We start from the raw sequence: 25531 nt of genomic DNA on the forward strand, positions 1-25531 counted from the left end.
GAACAATTAATTGAATTAAATGTTGATTGTCTTGCTTGGCAAGAAAGTATAGTGATTGACATCTTATCTCAAGGGTTATCTGTGTGTAAAATTATTACTTTCACATAAGAGTCTACTTCCTTTCGAAATAAAGTATCTGCAAGATAACAGGTGGATATCGCAGTCAAGTTCATGACAAATCAATACTCGGAAAACCTCTACCGAGAAAAAGCGAAGCCAAATAGGTATGAACTGTACAATTACCTAATTCAATTACAACAATTGTTGACTCGGCTTCGTGTGTTGGCGCCAGTCGTATTAGAACGTCGACTGGAAACCGAGAGTAATTTCTTGAATTTTGAATTTTTTGTCCATGTTAAACAAATGACATAGAAACGTGGAACTTTCTTCGAGATCAAACACGGCACGGTGTCAAGTGCGATTATAGTGAACATTGTGGCAGGGCGGCCGAGTCGGTGAGAGCGCGGCCCGGTTGCGACCGGTCGGCCCCACCGCCAGCGCACACGCCGCTCCGCACCGCCGACGTCGCGACGCACCCGTGTGCGATACGCCGAACCGCACCGTCGCTGTCATAAAACATTTTCCTCCACAAATTCGCGGCCTTATCAATGTGCTAATAATGTATTAATAAGTGCTACCGGACTTTACCAGTGAGTACGTACCGTGCCTAATATTGATGCGTTGAAAGCTGTAATTTGGAGCGTACTATATATAAGGGTAAGTTTAAGCTCTATATTGTGATAAAATACGATATGCCGGACGATATAAACAATAGCAAGGTGAGCGAGTATTATGCGGGTTCCCATGTTAGGAACCGGACTAAGGTCGAGGTAGGCGCCGCGTGCGTGTAATGAGATTAGGGGCGGGAGTGAGGCTGCGGCGCGTCCCGGGCGTCCCGGGTGCGCCTCGCGTCTGCCCGCCCCCGCACCCCGCGCCCCGTTTACGTCTGTTGTTTTCCGCACCACCTGCACACAAGCGGATCCTATTTTCTTTTTCCGCCCGCCTAAGCGCGCACTGTTTTTGAAAATTAATTAGTTTATTCTTCAGTCTATTCCATTATTTTTTCTTTAATATCATAATAGTCCTGTTTAAAATTATATTAATTCAATCAATCATAATTATTGAAATCGAAACTGGTTATGTTGTACTAATCTACAATCGAATAAATAATTAAAAAGAGTTTCTAAGTTACAGTTCTAAACTTTCTACGGCTCATATACATGTTACAATTGATAGTAAGTTATATTAACTATACAGAGAGAATAATTATTATCTTACGATCCACTGGGACGAGTCGCGTTAGGTTTAAATAATCATGCGTTTCATTAATAAGTTAACCCGAAATTACATATTATATAACCTCATCAAGTTCAATGAATAGTGATTAGTTTATGCTTGAGTTTTTTTTCATCAGCTTATTCAATGGCAAAGGGCCCGAAGTCTGCTATTACAATTGCGTGAAAGAGGTCGGACACACATCATCATCATAATCGTCATCAAATCAACCGATTGACGTCCACTGCTGGACAATAGCTCTATTGTTCCAAATTCCACAGTCCTGGGCCGCTTGTTTCCAGCGGCTCCCAGCGACTCGCTTGATATCGTCTGGCCACCTCGTTTAGGGCCGACTTACGCTGTGTTTACCGGTGCGAAGTCGCTGTTCCAGCACCTTCGGACAGCGGAGCTGATACACAATCGTCTTCTAATTTTATTAAAAAAGTACTAATGAAATAAAATAAAATTTAAAGCAATGTTTATATATATAATAATAATAATAATAATAATAAACTTTATTCAAAAAATAATAATATAAACAATTTGGCAATAAATAAAATTTCCTTTCCGCGGGTGTTTATTAAAGTTTGGTTTCCTTATTAGTCGGTTACCGTTAGTTTTTCATACCCAAGCTTTTTAAATCGTTAATGTAACCCTTATATTAACTACAAAGGGACTTTTCTATAAGCTAATGTTACAAGCTTTGAAGAGGCACCACCAAAATCCCTCAATGCATTGAATTGTGCATGCATTTTTCTGCAAAGAGTAGGCGAATGTTAAGAGGACCTCTATGGAAGACTCCTTACGGAAAAGTTTATTTATAAAAAGTATCACTTAACATAAAACATGTGTAAAAATAGTTGTAAATTAAAATTAAATTTTGATTTGTACGCACGTGTACGATATCATTCGAAAAATTTAATGAATGACTCTTGATTTGTTAGTTGCGGATTTATAATTGAATGGAAGAATATTGAATTTCAATATACTTTATACGTATCTTAATAACTAGGTTTTGCCCGCGGTTACCCCCATGTTGAATTCGATTTTCATTGTATTATTAAACTGCAGTTTTTCGAATATCCTTTTCTTGCTAACCTGTGTTAAAATAGCTATATGTAAGCTGAATCGGTCCAGCGGTTTGAGCTGCTCGTTGATTGATCAGTCTTTCAGTTCACTTTACTTTTTATATCTATCTATACTAACTGAAACCTGTAACGGGTAAAATTCTGTACATTGGAGATATTGAAAATTTTTTTAGGGCCCTCTTTAATTGATATTGATGCTAAAACTGTAATTATTTTAATTTATGTATGTCTGTCTGCATCTGGGCCGTGCATCACGCTGTAACTACTGAATGAATTGAAATTAAACAATGCAGGATTTAAGATCATACTACGAGGCATGACATAGGATACTTTTTATCCCCAAAATTTAGCTTATTTCCTTCTGGAGAGGGGATAAAGGTGTTTGACGATTAATCATCATTATTTTTCAATTAATTTTACGCGATTTAAATATTTTTTTTTATAGGATAGGTGATACTATTATTTTTGTTTTGCCCAAATTTCGTGTGGATCTAATGAATGTGATCGGAGAACAGAACTCACAGGACTGAGCGGATGGCAGCAAACTCCTCACTTAGGTGCTAAGGCTTATACTGAATACATTAAGTGTTTCCTTATTTTAGACTTTAGTGCTAGGACTGAATAAAAAATGTTAGAAATTTTCTTAGTTATTTACAGTTATGAAAAGTACGGAAAGTACGGAATGAAAAGTATTCGAAATAAGAACATACGGGAGGTCCCGGGACGGTCTTTTGCGGTTGGAAATGTTTACGTGATTGAAGGTTTCAAATAGTGGATGATTAAAGCTCCAAGAGCAAGAACAAGTATGTTATTCGCTCAAAACACAGTCGTTTGTTATGATTGTGATATGATATTTGACAATACAAGCACGATTGAAAAAATATTACGCTTAGTACCTATCTGATTTGTTGAGGTTGACTATCTTGCAGTATGCAGCGTCCCTTAAATTATGCGGGCGTGGCCGCAGGGCACATCTAGTATTATAAAAATTAATTCGAAACCAAAAACAAAGCCACCATATATACCATAAATATACCGTAGGTACTCATAAGATTTATTTCATTCCTGGATTTTACGAATACTAACCGTATTTGTGTTATCCAGAAAAGTAAGAAAAAGTTTTCACACGCTATTTCCAATATTGCTTTTTTTAGAACTGATACTAATTTATTTATGTTGAATAATTAATTCTGAATCATTAATTAATAATGTCTAACATCTCATTCATGCGATTTTAGAGCAAAACCTGTTATTACAGTAGCCTAGACGTCTGACATAACGTGATAGCACGCAATAATTTTCATCCATTTGGTTTTTATTGCGTTTTGAAATCGATCTTATTGGTCAGCTTCGGAAGGATGTTCACCTCTCGGAGCTTTGCAAGGTGGGTGGGGTAGCCATTCCATCGTTTTAAAATATGCATTTGAAAATGTTCCACTTTTGAATATTTATTCTACTGGTTATTTAGCAGGAAAATGTCTTACGTCCATAGTAGGAACAATAACCTCTTTTATTAACACACTAGAGTAGCTGTCCCTATACAAATTACAGCTTATACTTTGACCCCATTTGAAGCGCTTAAAATGATAAGTATGGGTACAAGTGTCTATGGAACTAATAATAAAGTATCCGTACTAATATTATAAATGCAAAATTGTGTATCTTTGTTTGTTTTTTTGTTGTCTATTTTCGGAACAACCGTTGAACCGATTTTCATGAAATTTTGTAAACATTTAGATCCTGGGCTTCGATCCGAGAAATGCTGCTGGTAGAATATACCCGCGAAATCTAAAAATTAAGCATTGGGAACCTATGCATGCTTTAATTGCTTAACTTATCTTTGAGAAAATTTGCATAGGAATAGTTCGTGTTTATACGAGAGTTTATACGATACGGGTTAATGCGAGATTTCAGAAACTCAATTTAACGCGGACGGGTTCACGCACAGTAGTTAGTTTTTAATCATTCGAACTTTAGTACATTTCAGGACACTCGTATTAAACACTTACAGCGCCAAAACGGTGCAAATCAATTGGAGACAAAAACAAAGTGACAGCAGCGTTCTTCATTAAATAGTCAGTTTAATGGCCATCCAACCAACCATTGGAACAATGTTCGAGAGCTGGATCGGGTCAGAAAATTTGAATGGCCAACCAACAGCCTTGGAGACCACGTTAAGCTTTGCACGTAAGGTCTCGGTTGTGATCACTTTCATGTCAAAATCCGCAAATGCATACTGAAGCAGCGTGGAGGATCTGAAAAGTTTTTATTCTTGAGAGATGTGAGACCAAATAACTTAAATGTATTATTTTCTGTACATGTTCAATCAAATATACCGATTAAGGTTTTCTTAAACCGTTTAGAGAATTCTAAGAAAATATAAACTCCACAATAAGCAGACATTAGTTTATATTATAAAAGATATACCAAAAGTGAAGCGATTACGACTTTCATAAACGTTACGTTACTATAAATTTACGTATTGATAATGCTTTGGTTAAACTTTATTTAGCTTAGTTTAGTATGTAAAAAAACTAATACAATCTAAGTGGAATAATCTCGTAATTTTTGTGTAGAAATACGCTCGACCAGAGCCAATTTTTTTTGTGAATCCTGCAAACGTCAATTACCTGGTTACCCGATGCGACTGTAGCGAATGACGTCTGATGTCATGCCTCAAACGCCCACTCCACTCATAACTTGGCTATTTGCACAAAACCAATCCCATTCTTAAGTTATAACGGATATTAAAACTCTTAAATATTCTAATCTTTACCGTTTTTCAAGTAACTTTATTCATTCAATTTTTGATTTTACACCAACAACACTTTTAATATTAGTTGTCGACGAAATAACGTTTTCAACTAAATTATTCTTTAATGACACATCCAAACGTCTGATATTTAAGATAATGAATGAGCTAAATCGGATAAAAAGTATGAGAAATGAAATTTGTGTTTGAATTTTGATTCCATTTCATTCTGCAATTCGTTCGAACCATTTGAAAAATGAAAGAACCTAGTCGGATTTTGTTTTCTTAATAACCTTTTTAAAGCTATAAACGAGGTAATACAAATATAGCACCCATGTGAACGTGACTCTATTAGAGAACTATTCAAGTTTATGATTGTGGGAAACAGTAAAGATTATCTTTTCAACTTCATTCGTTTTCCATTATATCTACCATTATTTTTCATTGACCACGTAATTTATATATATATTACCAATATGCATTAAGGTATAGTTTTAGTAGATGCAAGTAAAATTAGATAACAGAAAGATATTGTAGATATTATGTTTGTATTTATATCAATTTAAGATAGCTTTTGATGTATTTATTTAATCATATTATAATATTTGATATAATGTAGTCTGTCGTACGGTTATAAAATAATCTTCGTTGAACCGAAACTGTAAACTCATAATGTTGACTAATCCCGTGTATTCAGCCTGCCAATTCCTTTTGGAACAGCGTGGAATACTCTAAATATCTCTTTCCTATCGGCACAGATCCATGCCCATCTGTGGAAAATTTATATAGGTAGAGGATGTTGCTAATGTAGATGGTTAACAATGGAATACACTTACTTTTGTACAATCCTGCAATTACCTTTAAAACATGAAAACATTTTAGCGGATGCCTAAACCCTCAAAGGTATAAGTTAGGTTAGGCCTACTTTCGAAATGACCACATGATTTACTGCTTGCATTTTCATTTGTTTATCTATCTATAACTACCCAACTTGTTGGATGGTAAAGTCTTGACATATAATTAGTCGCATAAAATCGGAATAAAAGTAGCCTATGCTTAGTACAATAGACTACTTTTTTCAGGAAATTTTGCGCAGAGATAGTATTGTTTTTTGTAATCTCTGTGCAAGAATTCACGTTAATCCTTTTCCATATTACTGTAATAAGGCATACAACCAAACACGCTGTCGCAATTACAATATTAGTAGCGACGTTGTGTTAATACGGAAACAGGATATTATAAGGCGCGACCTCTACTCGCACTTGACTGTCTTTTTAATTAAATTCAGTTATAAAATCTCAGCATTTCTTATCTACATCTTTACATTTCAGTGACACTTCTCGTAGATAATGTCTGAGCCACTCTTCTCTCTTTACGGTGAAATTGCAGCCAGATTGAAATGTCATCAGATAAATTCCAAGCAAAATACTGCTAAATAATTACAGAAAGTCATGTTCTAGATGTTAAGGTATAAGAATAAACTATATAAAGTCATAAATGTTTCCGGTCTTATGCATTTGCAAATCGCAAAGTTTAAGAATTATTAAATTGAAAGCAATATGAATATGTGTCAATATCATATCTCATTAGGCAACATCACTTTAAAATAAATGATGATTTCAAAAGCAGAAATGAATTTATTTTTCATGTTTTAAATTTCCATTAATAAATAAGTTAATCCCGGAAAAAATTAAAGTTTGTTATTTATTTTCCAAGGTATGTTATAAGTTCACCTACCTAGTTCTTTTTTAGAAATTGAAAAAACAATAATCTTAATCTTTTTTGCTTAAATGTTTGTAATTATTAACCACTCATTACTAACGGTTGAAAAGTATGCTGTTTACTAAACTTTTAATTTTACTCTATAGTTATTGTGCCTGCTACCCCTAAAGTAACTTTCTGCTTTACCTGCTTTCGTAACTCTCGCACGGGTCTCCTCTTAGAATTTTGAAACTTTGAGCTATAGTCCCCAACGTGCTGGCTGAATTCGGCTTGTTAGATTACACATGGTTTTGACTATGTTATGGAAAATTTTAGCCATGCACTGTTTTTCCCTCACCGTAATATTCAATTCCTCAAAAATGCACATACCTGCATCCGAAAAGTTAGAGGGGCGTGTCAAGAATCGATCCATCACAAAACATAATAAGCTAATTTTTCTTTATTCTTTAGTAAGTAAGTACTCAAGGGGCATTTAGTTTAACGAATTCTGTGATGATTTGATTGTTCGCAGCTATTAAATGCCTAGACAAGTTACCTGGCTGCTATGTAAATGTCGCGCGCCGATGGAGTCATGGGTTCGAGCGTTCGAAAGCCAGCTCTAATAAATTGCAAAATGTTTAGAAAACAGGATATTTTACATAATAACGGATGTGGCAATGTGTTCACGCCATTTCTTAAAATACACTTCGCTTGCAAGTGTATTTTTCCGCATAAATAACGATAACTTAAAGGAGTTATGAAGTTTGACCGAGCATCCGTCATTATTTAAATAATAATATATTAAATTTAATAGTATCCCAGGTAGGACTTCGACTTTCGAGAGGCCGAGTACGAATCCCAGTACGCGCCTTTAACTTTTCTAAGATATGTGCGTTTTTTATGCAATTAAAATATCACTTGCTTCAACGGTCAAGAGAAAGTCGTAAGGAAACCTACATGCCTGAGAGTTCTCCATAATGTTGTCAAAGGTGTGTGAAGTCCACCAATTCGCACTGCGTCATAGTGGTGGACTACGGGCGGACGGACTTCTTCTCTGTGGGAGGAGACCCGTGCCCAGATTCACGCACATAACTTTGAAAAGTTAGAGGTGCGTGCTAGGATTCGAACTCTGCCCCCAAAAGTGAAGTCGAGCTCCTACCCTCTGGGCAACACCGCTTCGAATATGTGTATAGATACTCGTAGATATAGATATAAATATAAATATATAGTAAGACTTTATAAAATGCTTTTTGAATGGACACTTTTTTATGCGCTGTTCGGTAAATATGTTAAACTTGTGACGCTGCAATACGTAACGGAAGTGACATCAAAAGTATGTAGCATAAATGACATCATAAAAGGCATCATAGTCATAAGCAATTCAAGGTTGAGGCCTAAAATATGAAGAGTTAGAAAATCGGTTGCTCGGTTGCGCGCAATTATTCGCTATAATTTCTGATTTCAATTAAATGAAAACCTTCTTGGTTTGGTCCTTGGCCCGACCCTCGCAAACGAGGTAGGTTTATTTTTCACGGGGCCTAGGTGTAAATGCATTACCGGTAGTAACTAGCTACTGCAGGTAAAATAAATTACATGCATGCTTTATTGTATCGAGGCTGGTTTTGTTGCTTACACAAGCACTATCAAGGATGGTCTAATTAGTCGTGCTACAGCGATCGGCCACTATTTGCGCGTACTACGAAAATTATGCCAAGATACTTTACTCACTGTATTTCATGCACGAAAATGTAGGATGCATTGCGTGTACTTCGTGGTTTTTGTAGAAAACTGGTTTAATTAATTGCAGCTGTACCACAATAAGTAGGTTAGAATATTCTTAGCTGTTTACACAATATAAGAATGATGATTAAAGATTCGGCGTCCCTTTCGGGAGGACCGAGATATATCGTCGGCTAAATTTTAGAGTTAGGTCCGTTTTTCATTTACGCATTCATAGCAAGTGAAGTTAAAGGAAAACTTCGTGACAAAATTGGCATGCTTGCAATGTCTGCATAATCTTTTTAAGAGCGCGCGAACTTGTGAAGTCAACCAATCCTCAGTCAGCTGGCCCGCCTGGAACGGCCTAAAACCATCTAATTCTGAGAGAGAAGAGGAGAAGATAGTGTAGTGGGCCGGTAATATGGTACTTCCCCAGACAAGCTCAGCCACAAGTACCTCTACTACAAAATATGTACCATAATTGAACAAATTTTTATTCAGAGTCTACCCATGACATGACGTAAATGCTTGAAAGAATTTGAATCTATGAGTTACTCGTATCGTTAGGATTCCTATATCCTCCTAGTGACGCCGGTTATAATTTTTTTTAGAACTTTAAAATTTTGCTAAGATCGTTTTAGCTGGCAAGTTGCCATCAACTAAAGCGATTTTTTTAAATTCAGAAATGTTTCCCTGGTGATTTGCCGGCATAAAAGTGTCCTATGTCCATGTTCAGAATGCAAGCTAAGTATTAGGTTCTTCCATTAGATCAAACACTTCTTCACATCAATAATATTAGTTTACAGGTACGAGTATTCACTGAATGCCGGACGCTCACTTGAAAACTTAAGAAAAATTATATGAGAGCTTTGTAATCACTTCGCGAGTAAAGAGAATAACAATGACCTATTTGCGATCCGTATAATTTTCCTATCAAATTTTAAGTAACGTTGTGTTTCACCTATTTGCGCACCCTACTGTATAATTACTGGTACGCTTCTTAACCCAAAATAAGTGTTTAGGTTGAGTTTTTATTCATACAGAATATATATCATGAATATTTATTAACCACCTAAAATTATATCAATGAACTCTAGCTTTGTGTTTGTTTTTATAATTTTTTTTAAACGGTATATTTTTGTGTGGATTATCTATACTTACGAGTACAATAAAACTGTAACGGGTCGAATTCTGTACATTGAATATATTTAAAAAAAAAATTAGGCGTGCACTCTATAATCGATACTAAAGCAAAAACTGTATTCTTTTTAATTTTTGACTGTCTGTCTGTCTGTCTGCCTGTCTGCATTAAACTGAAACTACTAAATTAATACATATGAAACTTTTCGCGATTTGAGATCATACTATGAGGATGACATAGCATACTTTTTATCCCGAAATCCCTTCGGGGGGCGAGTGGTGGATTGAAAGTGATTGACGATTTCACACCATAACTCCGTCAAATGTTAATCAATTGAAATAATTCTTTTTTAATACTGGATAGTTTATACTATCAGTTTAGTTTTGTCTGAATTGAGTGTAGATCTTATGTATATGATTGGATATAGAGGACAGAACACCTCAGCGGACAGCAACAAACCCCTCACTTATTAATGCAGTCATTCAATAGAGAATACTTTAAATAAGGCAAAACGGTAGTAGGTCAACGAGACGGGCATTTGCAATTGGTGACGGAAGGTTTCAAATAATGGGTGATTAAAGCTTCGAGAGCAAGATGGATATATTATTCGCCCGCACCTCAATCGTTTTTTTAAATATGTTGAAATACTATTAGTACTTAATTTGATATTTGGTATTTGAAATTTATTGAAATAGGTCTAGGCTAATATATACAGTACACTGCGTCCCGAAATTCACGCAGGCAACGCCGCAGGCAGTTTCGGGACGTACCTAACTAAAATTAGTGAACGTGATAAAAATATAAATCAACAAAGGTTGGTACGTTCTTTCGAATTATATTTAGTAGATTAGGTTGTGAAGATTCAATTATGTGATATCGTGGAACAATACCACACATATATATTACGCTGTTTCTTTTCTTTGTTTACTCGATAAGAACGGACGTGTAACAAAAACATTGAGTAAATTCGCTCTCCTTTTCGGATGAAAACAGTCATAGGAAACCAACCGAGGTCATTTATGATCTGTAATGGTCTGTTAGGCAGCGATTTCTTTCGCAATCATTTTTAGAGTTAAATACCATTGCCATTAGATTGAAGACGTAAATATAATGCCAGACAGTTTTTTAACATTTAGTGGTATTAACGTTTACCTACTATTAGCAGTGATTGTGAAAACAAATCAATGCTAATTGTGTTGATACCATTGCATCGCCTCCAAACTATATAATTATCTAGAAACTTTAATATTTAGTATATAGTGGCATTTGCCTAAATTACCTGTAATTATATATGAACCTGTATTATGAATATGAAAGTGTGTCTGTTTGTTTATTTATTGGTTAGTTCTTTACATATGTTCGATTCAACAACAACAACAACAACTGTAATGCGATTTTGCAAAACGAAAACTACAAACCAAGATATAAATATTTTGTACAACATTTTTAATTCGATGCCAAGTAATGTTTAAAATAACTAGCTAGGTACTTTCCTTGTTAGGTATTCTAAATCGGACACATTTTATATCTATACTCAGTAATTTTACATTTTACTTGGGATCTTCTTAAAATGTCAATGTCAAAAATTTAAAAATAAAAATATACACACGACCCAAAAAATAACAAGGGTATCGTTTAGGATCGTTTAGGGTTTACAAAAAGCTTTTTTTCTCTATACACGGTACAGGGCTTGGTAGTTAAACTGAACTTGGCAAAACGTTTAGCTTTCATGGAGAAGGACATAGAATACACATTTTTATAACGGCAAAACAAAACATCAGCGGGAAAAATCTAGTCTCTCTAAATAAGAAGAAAAATGTAACAACATCAAAATACGTTTAGTATACCATCATAATGTCCCAGCGCTGGGATCAGGTCTTCTCTGTTACAGAAAAGAGTTATTTACAGCATGGACCCACAATGTTAGATATGTGGGTCAAGGCTCTAAAAAACCAGCGGGTGTAAAAGTGCGGTACGATCTCAAAATATGTACCTATCGTGTTGTACGTTTGAATAATTAGAAGAAACGAATTTTACATAATTTAAGTTAATAACGCTCATAATTATTAAAATAATAGCGGACTAGTCAGACGTTGTACTGCACGGTAATGCGCCACCTAGCGGGACCAATATGTTTTTTCAAATTTACCAGGAAGCCGTTGACGTATACACACAAAATTTCGAACTCACGTACAGTAGTACTATATATACGAGTATTATTGTCGTGTTTAGTATTTTTCTCACCCTTTAAACCTTCCCTAGACTTCCACGAATATTTCAAGGCCTAAATCGGTCCAGTCGTTCTCGTGTTTAAGTGAGACTAAAAAACAGCAAATATTTTTTAATATATAGATTTTCGAATAAGTATGATGCCGACAATGCGGTGTATATAAAAATTGTAGAGAAACGTGAGAACGAGAGGCCCTTAAACGGAACTCTGGTGTAACGGGTCACAGCCCTGGGCGGTATGCTAATACCTCGATCTCAACGCGCTGGCTCCGGCGCTGTCTTGGTGCCACTAACCCACATCTCTGCCTTGCGATGAACTGCTTGTATCCAATGCGTTCTCGAACACACTCGTTATACTTTCATATTGATCGACGTAAGTACTTGCAATCGTGGGTAGGACCTAAGCACACTTTGAGTTGTAAAAATTCTAAAATCTTTCGATATCAATGCGATGCTAGATCCTATTCATAGTATGCGAAATTGATTTATATACACATAATATTTTACAAAAAATTTAGCTTTTTTGTTTAACTTTTTAATCGACTTTTCTGTCAATGTTCACTAGATTTATTGGAAAAATCCAACTCATACTCATGAAAACATATCAAAGCTTATATATACATCGGATCATTTGTACTCTATAGTACCAATTTGAATAAAATATATCAGATACAGATACCGCAAGGATTTTCCTATTCAAATTTGTAAAAGACAACTCAAATTAAAAAAAAACAAGGACATTCAAAAACGTCTACGACCACTGATTTTATCTTAGTAAATAGAAACGTAGTCCTTTCTACTCAAAAATATTGAACTAATGTTTATAGCAAATTAAAGTTTAATTCTTAAAGTTTTGATACTTCAAGACTTGTTTATTATGTATGATTAATAATTTGTTTAGTAAATTATACTTTTTATTAATTAGTAATGTTTTATTATAATTTTAAACTAATCTTGGTTCTTCTTAAATCGTAGACTCAAGCGCAACGGTGAAAGAGAGAGGCCTTGCGCAGTTCTCGCGTGCCTTTCATCGCGCGCGCAACTTTAACCATTATTGCATATTATGCAATCTCATAAATACTTTTTGTCGACAGATTCTGACCCAAAAGCGGTTATTCAAACTGCTCGGGTGTGCGTCACACGCGGTATGGAGACAGGGGCGGCGGTCGAGGAGTTCATCACTATAGTTCCGGTAGGCGATAATAAGCCTGCTGTGCAGGACTCTGCGTTCGTAACAGTGCTAACAGTGGGTGCTGCGGCTGGCGCCGCCAAAGTGACTGTATGTAGACCACGCGGTGCACGTCTTGGATTAGGACTTAAGTTTGAAGGTGGTTCTGCTGCCGCTGAGAGAGTGAGAAGACTTTTGGTACAATCATGTGCAGAAGATAGCCCTGCTGCTAAGGCTTCTACGCCTTGGGGTAAACTTATTCCTGGAGATGAAATCCTAGCTATTGATGGAATAACTGTTTCCGAATTGACAAGAATTGAATGTGTTCGTCGTCTAAAAGACTCAGATGAAACTCTGGAACTTCTGGTACGACATTTTGAAGTTGAAAAACCACTTGAGCTAAACAGAATGGACCTAAAAGAAAATGTAACAGATAATAAACAAAACTCCGAAATAACAAGACCCATGACATTACCTCCGCCTGTTCCACCTCGGAAACTGGGAAAGAAAAACTCTTTCAAAGATAAATCTACTCTTCAAACTCTTGGCGAGCAAAATACTCTACTCAACATTGATGCATCTAAAGAAACTGAAAACGGCAAGGATACGTTGCATAGTTCTGTTACAACACAGCATTCTGTTATACCTATGATAAATAAATTATCACGAAAATCTTCCTTTGACAGTCACATACATAGGCAAAATAAGGAAAGTATTGCTTACTTAAGAAAAGGATCACCTGAAGAAGTACGACGATTAGTACGTAGACTATCAGATGGTAAAGCTATACCTCCAGAGGCCGAAGTTTACATAGATTTGCTCTCTAATGAATGGGAACGTTGTCTCATCTTAGCAGATGCGGAGTCTGATGACACTGGCAGTTCTATTTCAACAGTTGTTGATAGATTAGGATCAATGGCAAGTTCTGTTGAAAATAGTATTCCATCTACACCTATAATGCAGCCAAAGTCCATAGATATTCAGAAAGTATTAAATAGTATAGAAAACATTGATTCTGATATTCTAAAAGATATGACCAGCGCAAAACTCATGGAAATTGGTGACAATTCTAGAAAAAGTGAGAAAAAACTACCAGAGAGCGGTATGAAAAATCATGAAATACCTATTCAGAATGCAGCTGGTGTAATTGAAAATACAATAACAAAAAAGATGGAACAGAATGATAAAAATAATAATCTTACACAAATTTCGAAACGTTACAAGGAAACAAACGAATCTACGAAAAAAAATGATAAGCTTTCGAAGCAAGAAACTGTTTCGGATAAACCTAAACCAATGCCAAGGAATACAAAAGTAGAACGATCGGCTAGTGAGAAGAAACGTCGTCCAATTCCCATTCCAGAACTACTTTCATCACCACTGTCCGAACCTCTTTTAACAGCAACAAAGAAAACATGTATTGAATCTTGGTTGCAGAGATCAGAAATTGAAATGAATAACAAATCGGATGATAAAGTAGAAGAGACCTCTGTACCAGAAGTACTTCCTCGCCTTATTGATTTTGTGCCTAAAACTCAATACAAAGACAGCAGCAGCGACACTTCCACGTGCACACGACCAACAACAGCGCCACCACCGCCACCCGTAGAAACTAGAGAAGATGGCTCTGGAGCATCACTTGACACTATAGGAGAGTTGGATGAATCTAGTGACGTCACCGACAGTGTGTAAGTATTATATCTTGTTTAACTTCTTATAAATAGTCGGTATAATTTTTATGGACTAATAAAGCAAAGCCTTAAAGTTTAAGATTCAAATCGTTAAAAAATATAATAAAATTTCCTGGACGATTTGCTTATCTGCTACTTATAGTTTGATAGTAATCGTTACTTCCCTGAGAATGTCAGGCATCCAAGGTACAAAGATCTTTATATCAAACAATTACCGGCCCACTACAGGGCATTCCTCCTTCCACAGTGAAAAGGGGTTAAGGTTGTAGTCCACCACGCTTGTCCAGTGCGGATTGGTGAATTTGAGAACATCATGGAGAACTCTCAGGCATGCAAGTTTCCTCGCGAAGATTTCCTTCACCGTTTAAGCATTTTAATTGCTTAAAACGCACATAACTTAGAAAATTTAGAGGTAAGTAGCTGCGATTCGAAATCTGCATTCTGGTGATTATTTTAATTTTCGTATTATTATGTATATTAAATTAAATTCATAAATTACATTTTTCAATCAACAGTAAATCTTTAGAAGAAATGTAGGAATAAGATTTTTTTATCTATATATTAAGAATATGTTAAGTGGGCACTGGGCATCAGTAAATATTAAAAGCGATTCTTTAGTTATCTAGTGATTCATGTATATGCGCTATCACTAAAACAAAGAACGTTATTTACCTAGCGTTAAGTCTAGATAAAGCCTGCAAGACCAGAGTGCGTTACCCTTTGCTGATTTTGTAGCATGCAACAAAGGAAGCGTACATAGTGAAAATAACCTGCTGCATACTAAATTAAATTCTACAATTATAAGTATGCATATTGCGTATTTATTAATATATTTCATGTACATACTATAAGCAAGTGTTGTCTTGTGACGGTAGGTATATCAGAATACAGCTGTCACCACCCCTCCTCTACCCGCGGGTATCGTACAAGGCGACCAAAGGAATATAACGGAAAAGAGTCATCTACTGTGATCACCAATCGGTCTGGCAAACGTGGTCATTGTTGGCAAACTGTTTGTTGAAGGGAGCTTTTAGTCAAGCAGTGGGTGATAACAGCAATTAATAATTTTAGGAGCAGTAGAGCTTATTGTGATATTCTTTCTGCCGCTAAGCAGCAATAATCGCAATGCTGTGTTCCAGTCTGAAGGGCTTGGCTGCCAGTGTAGTAACATGCACATGATGAGGCGTAATACATAGGCGATAGTCCGTCAAATATTAATATAAAAAAACAAGAATGAGACAATAGGCAAGGCTTTATCTAACTATGTTATGTACCAAAACCCAAATTGATTTTTATTCGGCATTGTACGGTAACGCTTAATCGCTCGTAGGCACGTTTTTCCCCGGAGAGGCATGACAGTTATATTAAACCCACACGGCACATCCCTAGGTGTGTATTCGTTGTACGCGACATTGTAGGTACCGAAACGTTACACTTGGCGGCATGTCTTTGTCGGTATTGTGGTAACTATCCATGGCCGAAGCCTCCCTAGGACAAACCAGAGAAATCAGCTTATTTAAAATTTAAAAATTGCTATTTACCCTATTTATTGCAAAAGTTCCGGCAGCGCTCGGTATGAGAAAGCTCATTTTCACCTCAGAAATAATCACTGTCTGCAATTGAAAACACCCATTTATAAACTCGAACCGGTGCGGTGCAGTGGTTAGAAATGGGCATTTTCTTCGTAACGGAAGCGAGCTAATGTTTCTCGTGTTTACAAATGTTAGAATGGGCTGGAAATTAAACCGATGAATTATGTGAAATGTTTCCGTTCAGGAGCTACGAGTTAGGAAAGTTTAATTGTGGCTAACCGTTATATAGTGACGTGGAAATAAAAGCAATAAGCTATTTTAAAAACAACCGCCCAGAATGCTTTGGTGCGGTCATTGCACTTTTCATTCAGAAAAGGGTGCATACAAAGAATTTGTCACGATTTACGCGGCACAGCGGCGAGCGCTGTGACGTCATATGTTTCGGTCCTGGGTTTGATCCTCGGCAGCGGCAGTATGGAATTTATAATTTCTGAATTTTCTCTGGTCTGGTCTGGTGGGGGGCTTCTGCCGTGGCTAGTTGCCTCCGATACGGTGTACGATGTTAAAGCCGATTAGTTGTGTGGGTTTAAAGTAACTGCCATGCTCCTAACAGGTTAGCCCGTTACCGTCTTAGACTGCACCATCTATTACCACCAGGTGAGATTTCAGTTAAGGGCTAACTTGTAGCGGAATAAAAAAAATAAAACCACGAGTTCTGATCAGTGGGTTACGCATGTCGAAAAATCGATGTTACGTAATACTAGATGTATGTAATACTAGATATATTATACTAGATAAATCGATACTAACGGTTCTCCCTAAAGTTTACAACTTAAAAAATGCGGTGTCACAATTTGACTTTTACTTTAAAAATAAATGACTAACTAAAGTACTTTTGTAAAGACTACTTACTATCTATAAATTTTATAAGACGACCACAGTTTGAAATACTTTAAATTTTGAAGTAATATAGTTTTTGCTTTGGCTTTTATTTTTCATAAACGACAACCATCTCGTCAATATTGTTGACATTATATAAATTGTTGAAATTCCGTAGACTCGTAGATTTTTGGTGCCGTTCCAAAATCAAATCATATTTTTGAGATAAGAAACATCGGTTTATTTTAAATGAACCTTTGAAAACTAATTGATAAAATTTTTACAGAGAAAGTATTATATAGATACATAGTTATGCCCGTGATTTCGTACGCGTTTCGATTTTTTTGATCGGTTAAAAGGTAAGCCACCTAAAAGTAAGGCACCTATTCTGAAAAAATATAAGTACACTTTATAAGATTAAAGGTTGCAATTCCTTATGAACATAATTAAAAAGAGTACGCAGAATGGAGAGCAGATAAATACGAAGTTATACAAAGAGTTTTCATTGTTTCTTCATACGAACGATATTTTTACCAATTACACAGAAACAAAGGTCTTATGAAAAAAGAAAAGAATATTTTATTCGTAACGGTGACACACACGGAAAGTTTCCGTATTTTCAAGCAAACTAACGTAACAATGGCAAGCAGTGAGGGTGGTAACGGCCGACTTCACCCCCCGCCCTTGCCTCTCACCCTGAAAATGCACCGGCCTACACAACCTATTGTGTAAACTCTTTGACACGTATAGACTGTGTACGGGAACTATCCTGATAGAGCTTTGAACTGGTAAATGTATTCAGTTTGAACAAAGATATTGCTGGAATACGCGACCTCGAGATTGGATGAAAGACACGCCTTTTTTACCCGACTACGGTAGGGTAATGTGTTTATTTATGTATGTTCGTATAAATATTCTATTTTTTTCTTTTAATGTGGTAATTGACGGATTAAGCAACCCAAAAATATAAACAGAGCAGCACTTCGCAGGGTATGCAAGGAACTAGTTCTGCAATGTGTCAACCTGCATGTTCTGCACGTGCCCGTAATTACAAAGGCACCCACGCCTTCCAGGCTGCAATATGGCATTGCAAAAATGCTGCTTACTAGCAGAAAAATAAGCGCGATGGCAGTAGTGCCCTGGACGAGCTCTGTCTCCAAAAGCTCTACTTACTACAAGTTGCAACTAAACCACCACTTTTTACCACGTTTTTATCATTTTTCTAAAAATGTTTACCATTCTGTATATAGGGCCGATTTTAATAATTTAGTAGTCGTTGGCTTTCTGTAAATAATGTTCTTACTTCCGGAAATTTCTAGCAGTGGATATATTGTCAATATATTAATCATGAAAAGCTGTATTTTATACAATGTATAAAAGAAAACGGAAATAATACTGCACAGGCTTTACGTGTACATTATGTACTGTCTCTGTGACTTATCTGTAAAACCCGAACGCTCATAGTTTTTGAGTAGATCACTGCCATACTTTTTATTAAAAGAATTTAGATACAGCCCTATGATTACATGCATAATTAAAATCAAGTGACTACTGTCACTTTATTAGGTACGCGTCGCGTAGCTTAGGTACTAAGCGCGGGTCGGTCTTTTATCTTCGATAGGGTTGTCATAAGGAAGCACTTAGAATGTTTGCAATTCGTTGATATGGATAAATAAATTTGCTTCATTTGATTAAATATTTTTATAGTATGATCATTATATAACATAAGAACTAAATTTAATAATATATAAAACAAACTTTGAAAGTCTGACATAACAAAAATAAATATATTGCTAGCTATTGATATATTGCCGACATTAAGATGTTGACTATTCCAAAATGAGGTTTAATTAATGTACAATACGTATAATGTAAAAACTAAAACTATTAAGGTGCTTGGCAGCGAAAGTAAAATGTTATTTTTGATAATATTTCTGACAAAAAGTACACGGTGCGTCGGAGAATATAAAAATAAAATACGGTCATGACACGCACGCTCTCATATCCACACAGAATAGAAAAAAGAATTTGGTGATCAATAGGTTACTTTAACATGTAGAACCGTTACTTACTCTTATCGTGAGGCTAGGATTTGTTTTGACCCCCACTGGGCAATTGTTTTCATGCAAAATGATTGACACCTGACCTTCTTGACCCTAAGATAGGGACTGTGGGTAGATATAGCCAGGAGATACACGCGATTCATTCGCATACCAAAAGATTGAACTATGAGACATTTGAGACGCTTTACAGAAGAAAGGTACTTTGTAGAGTCAGCTTTGCTCAACTTTCTCATCAGAAAATGTTCGGTTGTATTCAGTAAGGTTCATTATTGTATACTAGTTTTATTGCTTTATTTGATTTCTCTCCTATAAAAGGTATTTTTACGCAAAATTTCATCAAGATGGGTGCTGCATAAATAACTAAGGCTATTTTTGAAACCTCGTAAGAACGGTTCCCGCGTTTTTTCAAGGATAAAAAGTATCCTTCTCCTTGGTATCATCTATTGCAGCTCTAAGTTTCATTAAATTCATTGCAGTGGTGTAGCCAAACGTAGGTGACAAACAAATCGATGCATTTTCAAGATTAGGAAGAAAATTGTATAATAGTAATGTTATTTTGGTGCTTTCATTTTGACAGGCAGAATTTAGGATATTTTTCACGGAAGGATAATTTAAGCCTATTTACAAATATTCTGTAGCTGAGGAAAAAGCAATTCGTAAGAAGTGAGACATCAGAAGATCTCCGAACCATGCAAAGATAAAAGATTACGCCATAGCGTTGTTGATTCATCTAAGGCACGTAAAGACGGGTTGGAGTCATTTTTCAAACAATGAGTCATTATTATCTGATGGCATACACGTATTTTTAACTTATATTATAAAAGCAGAATAAGGATGTATTCATAGGATTGCCATAACCCAATTTTGTTATGCAGGACACGATGATGGGAAACCTTTTTGTCAACTGATTAGTGCCTGGTTAGAAATTTCAAAATCTCATGATTGTTGGAAACTTTAAGGCAACATATTTTTCAAACAATATTACTAGGTGCTCCGTCATACTTATTCAGGATATCTGAGACGTGCGTTCCGAGAATTCGAGACATTCGTTGGTAATCCTAATGTAAGTGAATAACATTCAAGGCGAAACGAGATATTTCAATATGCGAAATAGAATTGCAGGTCATTGGAATGTTACTGTTACATGTATTTGATTTCGTTTCGCAGACTTGTCTGCTTGACATACTAATTTGCGGCTATTTGGTGTTTACATAGCGTTCAAAGAATTAACTAACTAGTAACATGACTGGCTGTTTGGTTAAATATATATTCATTGTTGTTTATAATGTCGTTATTCTAAAAAATAACCATTAATAATGCGAAGTTTTTAACAGACGAGATAGAAGGCCATTAGTGTATTTTATTATGTCGATTGAGTATGACAAACTAGCGAAGATGATACTATAATATATACAATCATAATGTACTATTACGAAGATCTATGACACGTAGTATAATATATTACCTGCAACAGCATGCCATTATTGCTACATGGCTCTAAAAATGATTAATAAATGGTTTTATTTTCTTTAATATTCTCGTGGCAAACTATGTTGTCTCTGCATTCTCTTGTTTAGATAGATAACTGCTAAGTCTAAATTTTAGGCACTTCATTTGAAAACAGATGCTGTGACATATGAATATCATAGATTTTAAAATATGTCATGTCAGACACACGACAATGGAACTCAAAAAATAATGTATTATTAATAGCCTGAAGTGAAGGTACTTGTAACAGATGAGAAAAAAAGCCATTAGTGTATGGTACGCTTTGTTGATCGATTATGACAAACAAGCGAAGATGATACGATAATAAATGGCCCACAGACATAATGAACTATTATGAAGATCTACGACATGTACAATACTCGAACTATGTTATGAATGTGACCTGCAAAATAGTGTCCTTGTTGGCTATGGAAGATGATTAATGAATTTGGGTTCGTTTTATTTCTTTCCCGTGATTGTTGTTGTTATTTCAACAATATTTTTGTTTAAAATTAAACTCTATAATTACTGCCATATATTTTGAGAAGCTAATAAATATAATGTGACTTTGTTTCTAACCTTGCTAGAAAATTACCTACTTAATGTGAAAATGGTTTCGTCGGTGGTGGATTTAAAAGCTTTTATCCCTTTGTTTAAATAATAAATTTTACTTTATATTTGAACCGTGGAATCGAAGACATTTGCATCTCATTAATTTATCTAACACTTAACTTGTTAACATTTTTGAACGTAGGGCAAACGAATATTGTTCGACAAAAACTTGGTGAATTTATTCAATGATTTTAACATTTTAGGTCAAATAAAATAAGCCTTACAGCAAAAGATCATGCTTCGTTAGAAATCTAATCGAGTTTAAAAGAAAGTATGAACTCACATTCCGATTATAATCTACCGTACTATAAATAAAAAGAATTTTACTATGGGCATTATATTGACATATAACGGCGATTCTTATTAAAGTAGAAGATTACAAGTAGTTCATTAGATCAATTGGCAAACGAGTTGAAGAATACGTTTCACTTATTAAGGTTACACATTCACATATCAAACGATAATAACTTATTACTATTATAAGATGAATGATCATTACCAAAAAATATTATTAATCATTTACTTATCAACTTTCTCGCGATCTTTAAAGATTGTTTAAGAATAAAGAATCACTTTATTTTTAGTCTTTATTACCAACTAGCGACCTGCCCCGGCTTTGCATGGGTACAGTGGCGTGTACTGGGTACAAAAATCCTCCTCCTATACGAGTTATACATGAATTTCAGGGTAGGCAGTGCTTTTGTGCTTGTATGAAGTGCACGCCACTGCATGGGTATACATTATAAAAACAGCCAAGTTATTTAATACTGCCATGTACTTCAACTGAATTTTCGTCGAATTGGGTTCCTAATATTTTTTGACTTTATATTTTATGAATAAACCATTTGTGAAGAATTTTGTTTATCTGTTGGTGATAAGTGAATCTGTACTTATACTGTGTAGAGATTATAACTTTTAAAATGGACTTTTTGACACTACTTTGTGGAAAGCTGCACCCAATCTTAGATGATTTTTTTGGTAGCAAAAAAGACTTCTTGGTGTGTTTTTCGTAGCATTCGCAATTTTAATTTTAAATCCTTCAAGCTTCACTTAGCTCTTTTTTTAGAAAATACTAGCTGTTGCCTGCGAATTTATCCGCGTTTATTTTGATTTTTATAGCATCCCGTGTTTTATCCCATTTAAAGTCTTCTTTTAATGGGATGAAGCACGGGTGATGTCTCATCTCAATTTTCTAAGAAGTCTAGGTAGATAAATACTTTCAAATCATTGGCTCTTTGCATAGCGTACTCTGGTTAAAGAACTTTAAAACCAGACGTTAATAAGAATCCTGAAAAAGTTATATATAATCTATAATTATTAAAAAGATTCCAACGAATTCATCACGCAAAAATGGTTAATCTTTTTACATTTAAATTATCTGGAGTCTTATGAATTTGATACTTTAAACTTACTTATCTTAATGCTTTTTTGTCTGCACTAATATTATAAAGAGTTAAAGTTGTGAGGTTGTAGGGGGTAATATCTGGATCTACGGAACCGATTTAAAAAAAAAATATATTAATAGGAACTGCATTGTTTGTGAGTGTCTAGGCTTTATATTAACCCGAAAAATAAATAGACCTTTTCGAGGAAGTCGGATTTGCAGAAGTTGGGCGAACGACAAACTTTCTTACGAACGATCCTCATAAATACCCAATACGTGGTATCCCGCCGCCTTTCGGACATCAAAGTAACACAATATTATCGAGTGAAATTTAGCTCTTAGCATTTCTAATCGCTACTGTGTTACACCCACTTTGTAACTGTACTCACTCGATACGGTCGAAATGAATGCTGCCCGAAACTAATTTTATAAAAACAAGCCAAGCGTGAGTTCGAATTACACAAACAGGGTTCCTTATCAACACACAATATAATAAACTCAATATGAATATCACATTGTTTTGCTATAGAATATGTACTCTAAACCAATCAAATAAACTTATTTATTACAGACACAGTGCCATTTACTATTACCATAACGTTGTAAAATGCAATTTATTAGAGATTAGATTATGTGTATTTTAAAACTTTAATTATTATTATTTTCTGTGATAATACCTACACTTTGAGAAATTCAACTAGGTATCTACGATAGCTCAACTCCGGTGAAAGACGGACCTTAGTAATACTGATGTTCCGTTTGACACCCTTTGAGTACGGAACCCAAGGCAAGATCTACTTTCAACGTTCCGATGGCCTTTTAGGTAATGCTTTTATTTGAAAACATCTTGATAATATTCAATACAATTTAGATAAGGGTATTAATATAAGGTTGTTGTAAAATCAAATATGCTGTGGGACTGTACGTATTTTTTGTAAGTAGCCGTTTCCGGGTATTACTACGGGGTAAGTAGTGACGTGAGTGGGGGAAGTGCTTTTTGTGACAGAGCTCGCCATGCTAAGTTCTTGCTGTGTTCCCGTCTGAAGAACGTGGCTGTCGGTGAACTAACGGGCACATGAGGCTTAAACCTACGCTTCATGATGAACACGGCACTTTGTTGGAAGTGTTCTTTGCATACCCTACTAAGTATTGCTCTGGTTTATCGGCGATGGTTTTCCACTTATCATCAGGGGGCCACGACTCCAGGACAATTTCCAAATTTTCTTTGCCCAGGTCTTTTTTTTTAAAGTTTACCTTTTAGTTATTTTATAAACAGTCTGTATGTTATTTCGTTTGTTTTGTTGCCATTTTTTACTTGATTGTTTATTATTTATTTTTAAACACTTTGTTGTAAGTGTTCTTTGCATACCCTGCTAAGTATTGCTCTGCTATATAAGCGATGGTTTTCCACTTATCATCCGGGGGCCACGACTCCAGGACAATATCCAAATGTTCTTTGCCCAGGTTTTTTAAATTTTAACTTTTAGTCACTTTATAGACAGTCTGTATGTTATTTCGTTTGTTTTGTTGCCATTTTTACTTGATTTTCTTTTATTTATTTTTAAATAGTCATTAAATTCTATTTTCTTCGGAGTTTCCACATTTTATTAGGTAAACGGTTTACAAATTTTTATAACGTTGACTAAAATACCCGGAATGGAAAAATAACTTTTAGGATAGAACTACCTGAATTAATTGACAAAATTTACATTCACGCGAGCGAAGCCGCGGAGAAAACCTATTCAATAATAAAATCAGAAACTTACGAATGCTATTTTTAGATCTGTAAAAGTATTTTATTTGCATGAACAGAAATAAGGAAACCACGAGTAGAAAATCGCGGGCTCAGCTAGTAGGTAGGTATTTAAGTAGTTAATAAATTTCAAGCCTTGGTCAGTTTACACTAGTTTGTTTACTAGAGCCTCTATTGCATAAGCCTAGTGCTTCAACCGCGATCAGTGCCAAATTGCATTCGAATTAAATCTTTATAGCACCAGGGAATTCCACTTCAGTTATATAACGAACTGAAACCAATTTGGAACCGCAGTTCGGAGATAAAAGAAATAAACCTCTTAAATCTAAAATGCGCAGAAACATTCCATTTGAATCAAATATGCATAATCCGAAAACAAATTAAAATATTATGCCTCTAGCTTATCACTTTTCGATAACTATAAATTAGAATCACATTAGGTAAGTTAATAAAACAATTGATATAGGTATTCCTTCATCACAAAGTTACCAGCCGGCTCCGTTTTCATGTTAGAACAAGACAACAGAATAATGATATGATATGGCTCATCATTTATTTATTTTTTAAATTCCCAACAATATTACAATAATATACAAAAAAACTTATTAAAAAAAAAACACTTCCGCTTGCGGGGCTTTCGAGTACCCAAGTATTTCGGCGGTCTAGGTTCCAGAGTGAGAAACCTCCTCACAATATGTGCCGTTTCAAGGACTACTGCCTTCTGTATCCGACCAAACATCCAGTATAATACATGTGGAGTAAAATATTGATGTTGAGAAACAGCAACGGCTGAGTCTTATTTTGGTAAAATCAATCGTTAGACCCGGAGGTAGAGTTATTACAAATATACAGATTTAATGATACACAAGTTATCATAAAGTATATTTGAAATAAATTTGAAATTACGCTCCAAACATTACTTTAGACATATTAAATATTGGTTCGCTATTTAAATAAAATCTCAATGTTACCCAAGAAGTAACATCACAAAGACCAGTGACTAGAAGTTATAGTAGCCCCAAACTTTTGACGACTTATGGCTTTCGAGGCTTTGCA

General features: G+C 35.3%; 1 protein-coding gene across 1 annotated transcript in view; it reads left to right on the forward strand.

Annotated features, from left to right (window-relative positions):
* The first annotated feature begins 470 nt into the window (after nt 1–470).
* The window catches only part of LOC120630077, a 65740-nt gene continuing 40679 nt past the window's right edge, over nt 471–25531 (forward strand). The window contains exons 1-2 of the mRNA XM_039899224.1: nt 471–717; nt 13000–14761. Coding sequence (XP_039755158.1) covers nt 13053–14761 — 1709 coding nt within the window. The 5' untranslated portion in view covers nt 471–717; nt 13000–13052. The remainder of the gene's footprint in view (nt 718–12999; nt 14762–25531) is intronic.

This window comes from Pararge aegeria, chromosome 2, assembly GCF_905163445.1.
Source record: "Pararge aegeria chromosome 2, ilParAegt1.1, whole genome shotgun sequence".
Classification (NCBI taxonomy): Eukaryota; Metazoa; Arthropoda; class Insecta; order Lepidoptera; family Nymphalidae; genus Pararge; species Pararge aegeria.